At 34.9% G+C, this 18443-nt stretch overlaps 1 protein-coding gene across 1 annotated transcript; it reads left to right on the top strand.

Annotated features, from left to right (window-relative positions):
• The first annotated feature begins 616 nt into the window (after nt 1-616).
• LOC148765750 (uncharacterized) lies at nt 617-3136 on the top strand. Its single transcript, XM_088812328.1, has 6 exons — nt 617-994; nt 1064-1498; nt 1592-1827; nt 1948-2539; nt 2626-2717; nt 2839-3136. The coding sequence occupies exons 1-6, from the start codon at nt 617-619 to the stop codon at nt 3134-3136; spliced, it is 2031 nt and encodes a 676-aa protein (XP_088668454.1).
• Nucleotides 3137-18443: the final 15307 nt, after the last annotated feature.

The raw sequence follows: 18443 nt of genomic DNA, 5'->3' as shown, positions 1-18443 counted from the left end.
GGTTTATAATTTCTGATTCCAAAGAATTAATTTATGATTTTGGGGATTATTGCAAATGGTGTCTAGTTTCTTTTTTTGGATTTTCTAAAAGTTTGGATTTATGTTTGTATTTGAATCTGATATGTTTTTTGTGTTTGTATTTGAACTGCAGATGGTAGATTTGTGCTCTGTTATTCTACACTACCGATCAAGTGAAGTTAAATTTGATAATATTGATCCTGACAAGTATAGTTATGAGGACTTATGTCTAGCCATTAGGAGATCATTTCCTAGTATTAATGGGGGTATTGAAGGGTTAAAGATGACATATATTAATGAGGATATTGAAGGGTTTCAATGGTTGAGCATGGACTGTAACTTCGATGTAAAAACGATGTTTGCCTTATGTGTGGATAATTGCTTCCATGTGTTAGTTGAGGATAAAGATCAGAGAGTTGATGATGACTCTGATTCTGATTTCCAAGCCAACATTGATGAAGATGATAATAGAAGTGAAGTGCCAAGTGATGAAGCTAATGATGATGATGATGAACTGAGTGGATATGAGTCAGATAATCATTGCGAGCATACAAATTGGTCTGATGATTAGCTGGATAATGATCCATTACAAGGAGGCATGGATTTTGGGGATACAATATTCAATCCTGAACCTGGGGAACAGATCAAGTTAAACAAAGGTCAAGTGTTTACTGATGTGTATCAATTTAGACAAGTGTTGAAAGATTACATCATTCAAGAAGGCTTTCACTGTGTGAGAGATAAGAATGAAAAACAGAGGGTTAGAGTACATTGTGGGGGTGAAAACTGTGCTTGGAGACTTCATGCCTCCACTTTACCTGATAATGTAACATATATAATTAAGGTTTGTCCATGTGAGCACACATGTACCAGAGGGGTTGTTGATAATGAGGTCAGTGCCAAGTGGTTAGCCTCAAAGCTGATGGATCTCTTAAGATCAGACCCTGATGCAAACCTGAAGGCAATGAGGCATGAGGTGAAAAAATATGGGGTCAGGCCATAATACATGCAGTTTTACAGGGCTAAAAGTATTGCACTAGATCAGATACAAGGAAGTCATGCAAAATTGTTTGAAAAACTACCATATTATGGTGCTGTGGTTCTTGCTACCAACCCAGGCAGTGTAGTTACACTACAATGTGATATTGAAGATGTTGAAGATGAAAATGGGTTAGGAAGACCACAAAAGCCACCTACATTCAAGAGGTTTTTCATGGGACTTGCTGCACTGAGAGATGGATTTTTAAGTGGGTGTAATCCATTTATTGGCTTTGATGGATGCCATCTGAAAGGGCCATATGGTGGTGTGTTGCTTTCAGCAATAGCATTGGATGGCAACAATGGCCTATATCCAATAACATTTGCTATTGTTGAGACAGAGAATAGGGACAGTTGGAGTTTCTTCTTTCATAATCTCACAATCATGCTGGGAGGATTTTCTGATGGAAAGCCATGGACTTTTATGACTGATAGGCAGAAGGTAAAGTCATTTGAGAACTTTCATAGTGTCTTTGTTATAATTATGTTTTTTGATCAAAATAATGTCATAATGCATTTTTTGTTTTTATGTCAGGGACTGGTGGAGACAATTTCAGAGATGGCCCCCAATGTAATGAACAGAAGGTGTGCTAGGCACATTTGTGCCAATTTCAGAACTCATTTTGCTGGAGGTGCACTGAAGAAATGGTTTTGGTCAGCTGCCACGTCATATACTCCCTCTGGATTTAACTTTGCAATGTATAAAATGAAAGAATTGAACCTTAATGCATATAAGTGGTTGCTAGCTATTCCATCTGAGCAGTGGTCAAGGTATGCCTTTGATAAAAGGCTTAAAAATGACCACGTTACTAATAACATTTCAGAGTCTTTTAATAATTGGATTGAAGAATTTAGACCTCTGCCTTTCTTGAGTTTGTTGGATGGTCTTAGGTGTAAACTAATGAAAAGGTTTACAAATAGGGCTGCAAAAGGGCAGAAGTCCACACATGAATTAATGCCAACTGTAGTTGAGAGGTTAAATATTGCAGTTGAAGAGTCTAGGAAGTGTGAGATTGTAGTTGCTGGAAATGATCAGTTTCAAATTAAAGACAAAAGAAATCATTTTGTTGTGAATTTATCAAACAAGAGATGTGACTGTGAAGAGTGGGATTTGTCTGGACTGCCTTGTAAACATGCCATAGTTGCAATCAAACATAATAGGCAGAGGCTTGAGGATTATACAGATAAGTGTTTTTCCAGGGAAACTTACATGACAGTTTATAGTCATTTTATTAATCCTGTTAACCACCCTGATTTCTGGCCAAAACACCTGGATGCCACTCCAAAGGATCTGCAACCTCCTACTTATAGGAGGTTGCCTGGGAGACCTAAAAAAAATAGAAGAAAAGAGGCTGGAGAAGGCCAATCACAGAAAAGATCAACTGTGGTTACATGCAAGAGATGCAAAGGTTGGGGGCATAACATTAGAACCTGCAAAGGACCAAGTCAGTCTAGGAGAGGTGCCACAGCCACAGCTAATGGGGTATGTTGTATAGTTTATTATTTTTACTTCATGTGTTCTTACAATTTGTTTCTATGTTTCTAAGCAAATACATATATATATTCTAGGAAAATACACAATTTCAAGCCTCTAGCAATCCAGAAAGACAAGGTGAAACATCTGTGTTGACTAGAAGAAAAAGAGCAAATGCTAGTTCCAAGTCCCAGGTATTCTGTTTTTTAATTTTGTTATTATGTATTTTGGTTTTCTTATTATGTATTTTGTGTGTTCTGTATTCTGTTTAATTTTTTAATATTTACCTTTTTTACTTTATTTCAAAGTTCTGCACAAGCCTCTGCTCATGCATTTGATGATGATGCCCAAATGACTGCTCAAGCCTATGCTGATGCATTTGATGATGATGTCCAAGTGACTGCTCAAGCCTATGCTCAAGCACCTAAGAAGAGAAAAAAGACAAGTGCAACAGCTAAGGTGGTCTCAAAAGGCAATGTTGTAGCACCATCTTCAACTGCATCAGCACCATCTTCAAGTGCAACATCTGATAATATTGACAAACTTCTGGCAGCAAAATGGTATCCCACTGACTTTGACAAATTTATGGCTTTCATCAAGAGGTAGAACATCATAGACTGTTTTTTTGGAAGATTTATAGACTGTCTTTTGGATGTTTTGTAGCTTGTTTTTTGGATGTTTCATAGAACATCATGGACTGTTTTTTGTGTTTTTTTTGTAGCCTTTTTTGGTGGTCTTTTTTACAGGCTATTTTTTGGGCTGATTTGATATGTAATTATTCACTAAACATATGGTGCTTATGAGCTGATTTGAAATACTAGTTTATGTTTGATATATCATAAAGTAAGGTACAATATTTTATTGCAGAAATAGTAGTACAATTATTTTACATATCATGTATAATGCTAGGATTGCTAGGTTTAGCACTACCAAACTACGAACTAATCCATCTTCAATCTTGCCATTCTTCTTCGATTGAACTTGATTTGTCGATGCACTTGTCACCTCACTGTCATCATGCTTTGGAGTAGCTATTGTATCACCATGTGAGCAATTATAACCAACTTCAAATGGCTCACACCAATGTGAGAAGCCGTGTTCGGGGCAACAATAAAAGAGCCTTCCCGGATTTTTTCTCGTCTCCGATATCATAATTGTTGTTTTCTTTCCACAACTCTTGCATTTCTCCTTTTTGTATTTTAACCCGCTGATTTGAGAGGATGTGCTAGAAGAATCTATGGAAGCAATAGAGAGAAGTGGAGAGAGGGGTGAAAGAGGAGAAAATTCCACCTTATTTATAGGGATGCAAAAAACGGTCATATTCCAACAAATAACTCAAAACTTACAATTAACCCCCTCAGATAGTAACAGGTAAAATGCAACGGTTATATTTCAGTAAGTACAAACTATGCAACAATATGACCCCTCATTAAATAAAATGCTTACAATTACCCCCCTAAGGGTAATTTCGTCTGTAAATAGAACTATCAGAACGTTCCACGTGTACAAGGGCAAAATTGGTATTATCGGAGGAATATTCGAGAGAATCAAAAAGATTCCATCGAGTTTAACACCGTTAGAGCGATTTGTAAGATGTCTGCATACCTAGGGGGTTTTCGTAATTACGAGAACGTGGGGGGAATTTCCGTTATTCAGACTTACCTCAGGGGGGTTTTGGTAATTTGCCCTTTTATTTTATTTAACTTTTTTTCCCTTGTTAGGTGTCTTAATCGACTATGAACTAAGGCATAGTCGATTAAGCAATCGACTACATAAATTGTTGTAGAATAATGAAATGGACTACCAAATTAATTTTTGTTTTCAAATTTCTTTTTATTTATTTATTTATTATTACTTTTTTAATATATTTTTTAAATATTTTTAATAATATTTTTTCATTTTTTTTTCCTAATTCAGGTGTATTAATCGACTATCAACTGAACCTGCATAGTCGATAAAGGGGCTAACTACTAAAAAATAACAAAACACAACAAAAAAATAAATTAAAATCAACTACTCTTTACAAAACAAAAAATATGAAAAATGTGGAATTGATTTATACAATTCGGAATCAATAAAAATAAAATCCAAAACTGAATTAAAAATTGAAGTCAATTAACTTTAATCGAATACCAAAACGTTGATTAACATTAATTGACTACCAAAACATAGTCGATTAACCTCTGTAGACTTCCTCAACCCGCTCCTTGTTCAGCCCAATCTACCTAAAACACTAATTTGGTAGTCAATTTCATTATTATACAATAATTTTAGTGGTCAATTGCTTAATCGACTATGCCATTGTTGATAGTCGATTAATACACCTAACAAGCCCAATCTACCTAAAAAAAACTCTGGATCTGCTCCCCATTGTCACCACACCACACCATTACAATCTCCACCTCCGCTCGCGATGTCCTCAAACCAATCTAGCCAAAAACCCTAGATCTGCCACCCCGATACCTGCACCACTATCAGTGTCACCACCACTACCGGTTGGGGGTGTTCTTTTGAAATTAGATTATGATAAAGACAACCAGCAGCAAGAAATCTCATAAATGGACAATAATATTTATTGCCAATGAATTAAAACTCTTTCTTTGCCTCATAGAAACACAATGCCCCGTCCATCATTTCTGCAGCGATACAACCATTTTGACATAATAATTCAAGATTCACTTCCATAAACATAAGAGAATTATGCACAACAAAGATAATTAAGAAAAACTAACCCACTTATCAAAAAAAAGAAAAAAGAAAAACTCACTCAAATCTTCTGTTGAATATTGCGATTGAAACTTCTCTCTCGACAACGTGCTCCCGATCGAGAGTAAAGAAATCCTAGAGGAAAAAAGGGAGAAGAAAGGAAAAAAATGGAGAAGAGAGAAGATGGAAAAAATAGGAGACGAGAAAGAGAGAAAGAAAATAATAATATGATTAGAGTTTGGAAGGATGTATTGAACTATTTAAATGTGTGGGGAATAATATATCTAAGGGAAAGAGATTTTCTCAAAGACTAAAAGACGTCAGTAAGAACACCATACAAAGCAAATAAACATACTCTGCATAATATATATACATATAAATAGAATACTTCTTTCACCGAATTATAATGTACCATTTTTAGTATGTACCTTTACATTCGGTTAAATATTTCTTTATAAACAATATTACTAGTAACATTGGATAGTTCACTCTGATTCGAAATCGATTATACAAATTATGTCATCTCTACTTTCAACGGTTGATAGGGCGACATATAAATGATCGTGACTCGAAACATGCATGGCATAAATGCTAGAAGAATACATCGGCATAAGGACGGTGTATTCGATGGTGGTCGAGGTGAACACACGAGAAGCCTTGAGGGCCCGAAATGTTGTCAACAGATATGCTGAAAACAACAAACTGCAAAAGGAGTTATCAAAAGACTCGAGATCAAGGACAAGTGGAGTCTCAATGAGTAGCCGTTGGAAGGAAACTACACCCGGCTATTGAAATTCAGGCAGGGTAGTCAAAGTGTAATCATCGTCTTCAACCGAGTGAATCCGATTGACACATCTGTGCTTCTTAACGATAATATGGAAATATTGTTAGAGTAGGTGACCAACAAGCCAACTTGTGGATGTGGTCTTTCATTTTCTTGTTATTAGCAATTTATTTCATATTAATGAAATTATATATTTTGGCAATGCTATATTTGTTAGCCCCTGCATGCACATAGATATAAACCTTATAATTACTTTAAGTACTATGAATTGTTCTAGGAGAATTATGAGATAATTCATTAAAGTATTGTAACTATTAAACCAGTTCCTAGTCGATCGGACAAATTGTTATTTTCCTGTTATATTGAACCAATTCCTAGTCGATCTGACAAATTGTTAAAGTATTGAATATTGTTATTTTCCTGTTATACCCTTATTTAATGCTGACATTTTATTTGTCAATTAAATTTAATTAACATAGATGAATACACACAAATTTTAATCATGATCTACTTAATCAATACAATTATAAAATTTTGTCGAACATTAAACATCTTGGTATGGAATAAATTTAAAATATTTAACATAGATAAAATATAAATTTCAAACAACTAATAAATATAATATTCACAAATAAAAGTAGAAAAAATTATGAAAATACATTATAGTCGCTAAAACTGACTTTTAAGATTAATGTCGTTGAAATTAACTTCAAATGCTTAATAAAATCATAGTTGGTCGCTCAATGCATCAACCGAGTTGCTATCTCATCACACACATTTGCCATATACTGCATGTCTTCCTCCCCCACCATGTTCCAGTAGTTGTACCATCATTCTCATGGTCTTGTCCATCCTCATCAGCACTATCAAAAGGCACATTTAATTGATCAAGCTCCTCGAAAATTATCACTAATAGGCTCTTTTCTTATAAAATTATGCACCGCAAAACAAGCAATCACTATATTTATTTGCACATAAAACAAAAAAGGAGCCATCGTTTCTAAAATCGGAAATTTATTTTTCAGAACTCCATAAGTTCGTTCAATCGCGTTTCTTAGTTGAGCATGAGCATGGTTAAAGTTTTCTTCTTTAGTCAAAGCACAGTTACGGCAATAGTCTTCTATTCAATATCGTACACCACACTATTGAGCCATAAATGCTCTTGTATGTATGTATGCAACATTACAAAGATAGTATTTACCTGTAATCATTATAAAAATAAAGCAACTTCAGATTTAACGTATATTGGAATTTAGATTTAATTTAAAGTAATACCAGCGGAAGGCCTAGAAAATTGTTTCTCGGATCATCAGCTGTTTCTGTTAAGACTCTTGAATCATGTGTTACCCCTTCCCAGCCTTCCAAAACGAACGTAAAAATTATATTAAAGTCTCATATTCCATTCTCCCTTTCCTCTACCCCTATACATAGTCTGTTTTGAAATTGGAACAATGGCATGTACCAGTGTCCCATCAAGTACACCAACTGCTCACTGCATTTAAAGTAAAAAAAACCTTAGAGAAACAAGAAAATAATTAAATAATGACGAAAAAAAAACTGACACGATGCACAATATCTACCTTAAGAATTCGATGTAACCTCCTAAAACTTGCCGAAATATTTGGAATCGGTTCAAATGTTGTAGGTACTATTATCTCTCTTGCCATTCATCATTGCACTCAACACTTCGTGAAAATAGGCATTAATTGTTTGTGAAGAGTGTTGAAATCTACACTTCACTACACGAAGACGATGATTATGCCCAATAATCTGCAAGAAAATTGCCATTTTTTCTTCTACTGATACATGCAACTATCATGTAGCCACCCTCGTTATCCAAAATGCATATGCTCAAATGAATATATGTAACATGTGACATGGGCATTAATTCAGTACATTGTGTGTCTGATCCAGACAGTAATTCTAATGCTTAAGCATGTCCCCACAATGCCGAATTGTTATCTTTGTTTCTTGGTACGCACATAATTTGTGTGTACCAATAGATCATCATTAATATCATAATCTCGTAAATTTCCATATTTGACATGTTAAATATAAATGAACAGTATAATATTTGAGAATGTACATTTTATAAGCAAAATATTGAATCATAAAATAGAATCAATTAAAGAATGTAAATGTATAACAAGTCTATCATTAATAAAAATGTACCAACTAAACAAGTCTATAGTTACTAAAAATGAAATTAACACCATAAAAAGTTCACAATGACTTACGAAACTTAAAAAAAATCCATAATCATATATAAATGAATAGTACTAAAATTCTTAAAGTTTGATAATTAATCCCTTGCAAGTTAAAATTCAAATCCCATGTTTTGTCCAATTCTTTTAATCCATGCTTTCAAAACTCCCACATTATCTTTAGGGAGCGTCATGATAAGTGTTCTTTTTGCACGATTTTTGCTTATCAATTCTTCGAGTTTTGGTCTTCGTTCGTCCGAGTTTTCGGCTTTATTTGTATATATTATGTTGTTTTTGTTTTATTTATATGTTAGGTAAAGAGAAGCTATTTTTGCCGATTCGAAACGATTTTGGAAGCGAAGCCGAAAATCAAACCAAACACGTGCAAAAGTGCATTATCGCGGGTGTGGCACTGTTTCGTATTTCAAGCATAACTTTTGCATACGACCTCCGATTGAGCTGAATCAAACAGCCTTAGAAATCTGACTTCAAGATCTACAACTTTTGTGAAATGCAAAATTGTCAAATTCGGGCTAGAAAAGGGTCAAAACAGTGTTTGAAGTTGGCGCAGAAGCCGAGATCGCGATCCAGCCTTCCTGGATCGCGATCTGGGGGGTCTTACAGAGAGCAAATTGGGGTCAGATCCAGATCGCGATCCAGCCTTCCTGGATCGCGATCTGGGGGGTCTCACAGTACATTTTTTGATCAAGAACCAGATCGCGATCCACCATTCCCGTATCGCGATCTGAAAAGGCGGTGCGCAGTTTCCAAGCCTGCCAGATCGCGATCCAAGAAGCCCAGATCGCGATCTGGGCACATAATTCGAGACAAGATATTTTTCTTTGATTTCCTACTATAAATAGAAGGTCTCTTCTTCATTTTTATAACTCTCGATTATCTCTCGACTTCTTCGGTTTTCTCTTCGGTTCTCGCCAGTTCTTCGCGGGAAGCTTCGACGAGGGTTTCGACTCGGGTTTTTCATAAGCTTTTCTTTACGTTTAGTTTATAATTTCTCGTGTTCTTCATTTTGATGCTATGTTTGTAATGAACTGAGCATTTTCTTTTAGGGAAATGAAACCTTGTATATATTGATTTTGATTTCCAGATCTGTGATCTATTTGTCGTTCTTTGATTATGTTTATGTTTTCCTGGATTAAATGCTTTCGATTGTTTGGCCAACAGTTGAATTGATTCTAAATGGGAATGAACTCGAGAGAGGATTTCTCGTTTGATTTTAGGAAAACATAGCTCGGGTTGTGGAAACGGAGACGTGATGCACCTCGGGTAGCCCTTAAGGACTTGATCTAAATGCTCTCTTAATATCAGGTTCTGAACGGAGATGTCGGACCTGTGGGTAGACTCTAACTACACTGGAGACGGGGGTTAGGGTACTTTAGTGTCTGGGTTAGCGAATATATAATTGACATTAGATTCGGATTTGTAGATCTTTATCGATAGTACACTGGTGGATTTTACCCTAAAAGCCATCACACGTCGGAATTCCTCGCTTGTCCTGGCGGACCGTTGTTTTTATTTATTGTTTATTTTTTAGTTTTATTTCTCCCATCCATTCTCGTTCGTCTAGATAAAGTTTAGGATAGTATAATTACGGTACTTGGTAGATTTAGGAACTTAATTCCCTGTGGATCGATATCCGGAATTCACTATTCTGCAAAACGCGATACTGTACACTTGCGGTTATTTATACGTAGGTTTTACGCGTATCAAGTTTTTGGCGCCGTTGCCGGGGAATTAGTTACTCTTGAATTTACTAATATCGTTACCAACTATCCTTGCTTTACTTTAGACATTTTTTTTTTATTTTTTTTTCTCTTTGATTTATTTTATTTATTTTCACAGATTTGTATACATTGATGGCCTCGATTTATGATCTCTCTCTTGGCGAGATTCAATCCAGAGCTGATTACATTCAACAAGAGTTGGAGGATATTGAAAGACATCGAAGGTTGAACCCAGAAAATGGATTTGCACAGACAAATGAGCACTTGTGCTATTTACAAGACGAACTCCAGTTTCTGGCAAAAATTTTCAAAAATTTTCAGAGATGTCACATTCACAAACCACATCCGACCATCCTATATGAAGACAAAGAGGTATTTACAGATTTTCGTATGAACGATGAGGTTGAACACCTTGAGGGAATTATTCATCCCAGTTCTGTAGATACTTTTGCGTGTGATGAGAGTGGGATGAAGATGATGGTAGAGGAACTTGACGAACAAAATCCTATCCACATTGCTACTCCGGATTTGAGTGTGAGCGAGGAGACGAGTTTCAAATTTGAGGTGGAGCTTTCTCCAAAGCTCGAGTATCTTGTATACGAGTTTGAGAGATCGGTAGGCAAGCAACCCATCCTAGTCTCCTACCGACTGATTTCCAAAGCAAACGAAAAGTACCATGGGTTGGGATGGTCATTACAAGATTGCAATCTAGTCCATGATATGATTGCAAAGTATGTATCAAGACTGACGGATGGATGCGCAATCTACAAGACTTTGGATTGGACATAATCCGTCCAAATCATGTCGAGCCGTCGACTGTAAAACAGCGTTGAATGGGAGGCAACCCATTATTTATTTTTCGTCATTTATTTTGTTAGTTCTCTTTTATTTTTGCATTTTTTGGTTTAAATCTAAATTTCACCCATTTTTCTTGATTTTTGCCGGTATCTCGTCCCCAAGGAAAGAAGAGTAAGAAGTCGGGAAATCTAGGCAATTCCGGCAATTCGCCCTCGGTGCAAAAATTGACGGCACCCCGTGCAACCAAAGAACACTTTCGCAACCGTGGAACACTGATCAATCTGCGGCACGACTGTTCAGGGCGTATCTCTTTCTCATATCTTTTATTTTTCGCATTGAGGGCAATGCATGATTTAAGTTTGGGGGTGAGTTTAGCTTATTTTGATTTGGTCTTTTGCATGCATATCATATAATTTAGTTTCATTTATGTATTTCGATTTCCGTAATTGTGTTATGTTTGTCACATGCATTTCATTTAGGATCGAGTGTAAGTTGCATTTCCGGATTCTATTGAAGCAAAGCAATTAATGAATTAGTAGATGGGCTAGTTGATTTTAAAATTGAAATTATGGATAACCGGCTAATTATAGATGTACCTTCCGACTGCGTTTTTGCAACTTGTGTGGATAGCCTTTCGAATCCTTTCCGATTAAGCTTGAGCGCACTTTTCTGAGGGGTATAATAGTCTAAGGTTTGGGGGGCGAGTTAGAATTGAATTATGTGTTCACGATTTCCAATTGTTGGCTAAAAGTTCTATCAATGGTCTTTACGTTTTTATTTTATGTTCGATGTTAAAAAAAAAAAAAAAAAAAAAAAAAAAAGAGGAGAAAAATAATAATTTGTGGTATATTGTTGTGATTCACGCTCTGATTTCCCCGCCTTTCTGACTCGAGCTTAACCCGTTGGGTGCACCTCGTCGCCTAAGTCTCTCGAGCTGTCGAGCTTGGGGGTTTCTTGGACTAAAGTTCGATACATGGGTCAGGGAGATAACACAGTGGTGTCGAGCCTTGCACGAGTCACGATTATGCCCGTTTAAAAAAATGAAAAAAAGAAGAAAATTGTGATGAAAATCACCAAAAATATTGTTGTTGTCATTTCTTATATTGAATAAATAGACCTTCTTATGCCCAACTCGAGTTTTTGAATTTCAGAATCAAAACTTACTTTTCACCCACATTTCTACTCAAAACCCTCGATAATTGTGTTTATTGTTTAATTACGGATTCTTGAGTCTATCTTTCATTTTAATGTAGAAACAACTAATTGCGTCGGTAAGAAAGTCGAATACCTTAAGCCGTATGCCATTCTAAGATTTTAGGTTATCTAGCTCGTTTCATCTTTGGAATTAATTGCAATGCTTTGACCAATCCGGCAACTTTGAGGGTGTGGTGTCTAAAAACCCTCACGAGACACAACTCGTCCTTTGGGGGTACCCAGGGGTTCAACGGCTTGTTGCATACGCTAAATGCAATCGTGATTCCCTACGTCAGTGGCCTAGATATAGTTTGTTGTTTTGTTTCCTTTTGGTTGAAGGTTCGTTTTGATTTACTCGGGACGAGTAAAGATCTAAGTTTGAGGGTGTGATAAGTGTTCGTTTTGCACGATTTTTGCTTATCAATTCTTCGAGTTTTGGTCTTCGTTCGTCCGAGTTTTCGGCTTTCTTTGTATATATTATGTTGTTTTTGTTTTATTTATATTTTAGGTAAAGAGCTATTTTTGCCGATTCGAAACGATTTTGGAAGCGAAGCCGAAAATCAAACCAAACACGTGCAAAAGTGCATTATCGCGGGTGTGGCACTGTTTCGTATTTCAAGCATAACTTTTGCATACGACCTCCGATTGAGCTGATTCAAATGGCCATAGAAATCTGACTTCAAGATCTACAACTTTTGTGAAATGCAAAATTGTCAAATTCGGGCTAGAAAAGGGTCAAAACAGTGTTTGAAGTTGGCGCAGAAGCCGAGATCGCGATCCAGCCTTCCTGGATCGCGATCTGGGGGTCTTACAGAGAGCAAATTGGGGTCAGATCCAGATCGCGATCCAGCCTTCCTGGATCGCGATCAGGGGGGTCTCACAGTACATTTTTTGATCAAGAACCAGATCGCGATCCACCATTCCCGTATCGCGATCTGGAAAGGCGGTGCGCAGTTTCCAAGCCTGCCAGATCGCGATCCAAGAAGCCCAGATCGCGATCTGGGCACATAATTCGAGACAAGATATTTTTCTTTGATTTCCTACTATAAATAGAAGGTCTCTTCTTCATTTTTATAACTCTCGATTATCTCTCGACTTCTTCGGTTTTCTCTTCGGTTCTCGCCAGTTCTTCGCGGGAAGCTTCGACGAGGGTTTCGACTCGGGTTTTTCATAAGCTTTTCTTTACGTTTAGTTTATAATTTCTCGTGTTCTTCATTTTGATGCTATGTTTGTAATGAACTGAGCATTTTCTTTTAGGGAAATGAAACCTTGTATATATTGGTTTTGATTTCCAGATCTGTGATCTATTTGTCGTTCTTTGATTATGTTTATGTTTTTTCCTGTATTAAATGCTTTCGATTGTTTGGCCAACAGTTGAATTGATTCTAAATGGGAATGAACTCGAGAGAGGATTTCTCGTTTGATTTTAGGAAAACATAGCTCGGGTTGTGGAAACGGAGACGTGATGCACCTCGGGTAGCCCTTAAGGACTTGACCTAAATGCTCTCTTAATATCAGGTTCTGAACGGAGACGTCGGACCTGTGGGTAGACTCTAACTACACTGGAGACGGGGGTTAGGGTACTTTAGTGTCTGGGTTAGCGAATATAGAATTGACATTAGATTCGGATTTGTAGATCTTTATCGATAGTACACTGGTGGATTTTACCCTAAAAGCCATCACACGTCGGAATTCCTCGCTTGTCCTGGCGGACCGTTGTTTTTATTTATTGTTTATTTTTTAGTTTTATTTCTCCCATCCATTCTCGTTCGTCTAGATAAAGTTTAGGATAGTATAATTACGGTACTTGGTAGATTTAGGAACTTAATTTCCTGTGGATCGATATCCGGAATTCACTATTCTGCAAAACGCGATACTGTACACTTGCGGTTATTTATACGTAGGTTTTACGCGTATCACGTCACCCAAGATTTTCTTTGTCATGCACAACTACCAAAGATTACAATAGTTGAAACATATAAGATGTGTTATTTATCCCATCCAAGTTCATCCAATTTAGCAATGCAATCTGTAACTGGAGGACCTCTATTATTTTTTTTTATCATAAGCTTCAAACCAACTGATATCTCTTCTACTAAATTATTATCACTAGACGAAGGTTGAATCTTTTTTTTTTAGGCTTTTCTCCTCGAGACTGACGGTTAGAATCATTAGACTGAGTCTCTGTAGTAGGGAGAAAATATTCATCTTCATCACCAAACAAAATATATTCTATGTCATTTTGTTCCGCATTTCGAACAATTGAAGAAAATGAGCTAGTACCAGGATTTGGATCTTGGGAACTAGGTCCCCAAGAATGAACCCCTGTAGCAGTGGTTCCATCAAATAGTGCTCTTCAAATCTCAGGATATGGTAAATGTGCAAGTCTTAAACTCTTTGCTTTAGGACGCGCCTGTATCTAAGTAACAAATAATTCTTAATATAGTTGAATAGTTAATGAAAAGTACTGAGACAACACAATGAAAAACTTTAACATCAGTATAAACCTTTATATACTATGTCCATTCATCCTTTGTAATGTTGATAGTGTTCGTCGCATGATTGTAAATATTGTTTGTTATCTTAGTTAAAGGCAATCAAACTTGATACTTTTTATTTTAAGTAATCGTATCTATTCTTCCTTTGTCTTTGAGAAACCAAAAAATTATAATTAATCTTGAGAATATTCATATTCTTAGACCCTTAAGACTTTCCCATTATCTACCATTTAAAACAACTTCATGAATACTCGATTCGAGATATTTTTTATCTACTTTGTTATTATGTCATCTGAGTCTATTATTTTCATCTGATTCCTCCATTCCTATACTCATGGATGTTCATGTACAAAATAAAAATTAAATTTAAGATACATAATAAAACAAGAACTAAGCTAAGTGAAAATATTAAACTAGAAAATATATTGTTCCCCGATGTCTTCATATTTTACTCACTCTATAACTATTTATGCACCAAATAAAAGTCTCCAATCTTGAATGATAGAGGTTCAAGTTTTTCGCCATCCTAAGTAAATAAAAGATGAATGGATAAAAATAATTTGCAATAGAATGCATCCAAATTCTTTTATGAAAGAAAAAACATGTACCCAAATGAAGCTTTTCAAACTACGGGAGTGTCCAATTGTACACAAGAATGTTTATTCTCCATTTTTTTTTAATTATTAAAGAAGATAGCGTGTTGCAATATAGAAAATTATTAATATTTCTCATATTCTCACAAATCTCTTCAATTATTGCAATATCAAAACTTATTAATTTTTTGGGTCATTACATATAAGCCCATCAATGGGTACTTATTCATAAAGATGTCCAGACAAAAAACTTCTTTACAAACAAGTCCACACATGGTCCAGATTTTTGTAAAGGACTAAAATAACCCTTCATACTTTAATATGCTCCAATTTCATCATTAACTTAATTTAACCTCAATTTGACCCCAAATTTCACAAATTATTCAATTTTGACTCAAAACTTTTTTTTTCTAATTTTTTTTTTCTTGCCGGATTCCGGCGTTGACTTTTCAATTTATTTTATTTTTTTATTTTTTTTTCTCTTCCAGATTTTTTCGCCGGTTTCCAGTGATCGGCGTTGACTTTTTTCGATTTTTTTTTCTTTTATTTCTTTCTGTAACTTTTTTTTCTTCGTTTAAACAGCAATATTGATGTGATTGACAGTAATATTAACTATATTACTGTTAAACACAGTAAAATTAACTAAAGTACAGTTTAACACAGTAATATTGCTATATTAATCTCTAACACAGTTATATTAACACACCAAAACTCATTATTATTGTGTAATAGAGTAATATTACTATGTTGACCGTTCAACAAATGTAAACATAATAAAAAGCCAAAAGAATTAATATTACTGTGAGTGACAGTAATATTAACGTCAACCACAGTAATATTACAATAATAGACAGTAATATTATTACGTTACTCCGTGAATAACTCAAACAAACAAAAAAATCCAAACAAAATAATAATATTGATGTGGTTGACAGCAATATTACTATAACAACAGTAATATTACCGTCAACCACAGTAATATTATTGTGTTTACAGTAATATTACAATAATAGACAGTAATATTATTACGTTACTCCGTGAATAATTCAAACAAAACAAAAAACCCAAAAAAATAATAATATTGATGTTGTTGACAATAATATTATTGTGTTTACAGTTATTTTACTGTCAACGACAGTAATATAATTACGTTGACTTGTTAACAAATCAATCAAAATAAAAAAAAAATAACAAAAAATAAAAAATAATAATATTATGTTAATTTACTGTCAGCGGCAGAACAATTACATAAATGTATTGTTAACGGCAGTACAATTACGTTAATTAACTGTCATTGACAGTATAATTACGTTAATTTACTGTCAGTGACAGCACAATTACGGTCAACGTTTAGCGGCGGACGTAAAAAAAAAAAAAAAAAAAAAACTTAAAAAAACACTAAAAAAAGTCAACGCTGGAGACCGCCGGTCAATGCCGGAAACCAGCGAAAAAATCCGGAAGAAAAGAAAAGAAAAAAGAAAAAAAAATCAACGCCGGAAACCTGCGAAAAAATCCGTAAGAAAAAAAAATTGAAAGGTCAACGCCGGAGACCGGCGGGAAAAAAAATTTGAAAAAAAAAAACATTTTTGTAAAAAAACCATATTTGGATCAAAATTGAATAATTGGTAAAATTTGGGTTCAAATTGAGGTTAAATTAAGTTAAGGATGAAATTGATGCATATTAAAGTATGCTCCAATTTTGAAAAGTCAAAATTGAATTTTTGTGGTCAAAATTGAATTTTTGTGGACAAAATTGATTAAATTGGGGTTACAATTAGGAATTGGGTAGAGTTGGGGGTAATATTGTCATATACATGAATGTTTCATTTATTTATAATATATATTAAAGGGATGGGCTTATTGGTGAAAGAGATATAGCCCCTAAACCTAAAATAATAAAGATGCTTGGTTGGGAACTTATGCACAGAAACCCCTAATTTTTTCGAAAACAAATCAAAGATATATTATTAATGGGAATTAAAAGATGCAAAGTCTGACATAAAGTCTGGAACTTCAAACCAAAAACAAGAAACCACATAAGGAAGTGAACTCCTTGCTAACAAATGAGCAGCCTTATTAGCAGTACGTTAATTTATCTCAGCTAGACTTACATGCAATGAGTAATTTACCCTTACAAAGGAAAAAAAACAAGAACACATAAGGGGCTGCAAAAGAATGAAAAAGAAGATGATAATTCTTCATTTAAATCATCAAGAACACATTTATCTTCTTTGATTTTTAATATTTTTCAGTATTAATGCCTCACAACTCGCCGGAATCAAAGTGTTTCCGTTCAATTTGTCCGGAAAACACTTGCCCCTATCAAATCTACTTCAAACCAAACCCCCACCTTTAGAACTCGCTGGAAGATTTGGCCGGAAAACGTCTGCCCCTGTCGAACATATCTTGGACCAGCCCGCGCCCTTAGATCTCGCCGGAAGAACCTCCCCGCAGTCGTCGTTCTCGCCAAAAAACCGTGATTGAAGGACGCAAGGGCTGAAGATCCTCCATTATCGACCAATGATGGGGTTCTTCAAGAACTTAATTTCCGGCGGCAAAAAGCGGATGGCCTGTTTTTTTGTTGTAAAACGGATGCGAGTTAACTTGTGACACATGGATTTAATTGGTGAAACTAAAACTCTTAATCAAATCTATTTTGGGTCCAAGGCACCCCTTTACAAAGTCAGGCTCTTAATTGATTGAATTTTGTATGTATAATTTTTTTATTAGTTAAATAGAATTATCTTCACGTGAAAACAATAAATTAAAAAAAAAAAAAAAAAAAAAAAAAAAAAACAACAAGATTCACCTATAACATGAAGTATATAATAAATTTGATATTATGAAAAAAACATGCATTGTAAGTGTAATTTTGAATTTTAATATTATTTTGGAAATTAAAATTTATCGAAAATCGGAATCTCATTTATAATCTGATAAAAGAAAAACTGAAAATCCGACATTGAAATTTTTAGAGATTTGAATGAAAATTATTGTCCCAAAATTGGAATTTTTTCATTGAAATTGCATGATTCGAAAACTTCGTTCTAATTTTTACTCATAAAACTAATCTAACATTTAACTAATACATATATTAGTTTCCCAGTTAAATCATACTTATCAGTTTAGCAAATGTTCATCATTAATATCAGATTCTTTTCAAAATTACACATTAATTTTGTAGAAATAGTATTGAAAAACTAAGTTAAAGTCAAAGTTGAAGAAAATACATATTTAAAAATAGTAATGAAAAAGGGTAAAAGGAGAGAGAGAAAACAAGAAAAGGAAAAGAAAATAATTAGTTCACAATTTATTTTATCACTTAAATGTCTCCACGTGTCAACTGATGAATAGCGTCCGTCCGATAATATTGAATTATCAGGCCATCCTCCGC

The sequence above is a fragment of the Erythranthe guttata genome, chromosome 13 (assembly GCF_056151865.1).
Source record: "Erythranthe guttata isolate IM_541 chromosome 13, IM_541, whole genome shotgun sequence".
NCBI lineage: Eukaryota > Viridiplantae > Streptophyta > Magnoliopsida > Lamiales > Phrymaceae > Erythranthe > Erythranthe guttata.
This window is presented reverse-complemented; position numbering and strand designations above follow the sequence as displayed.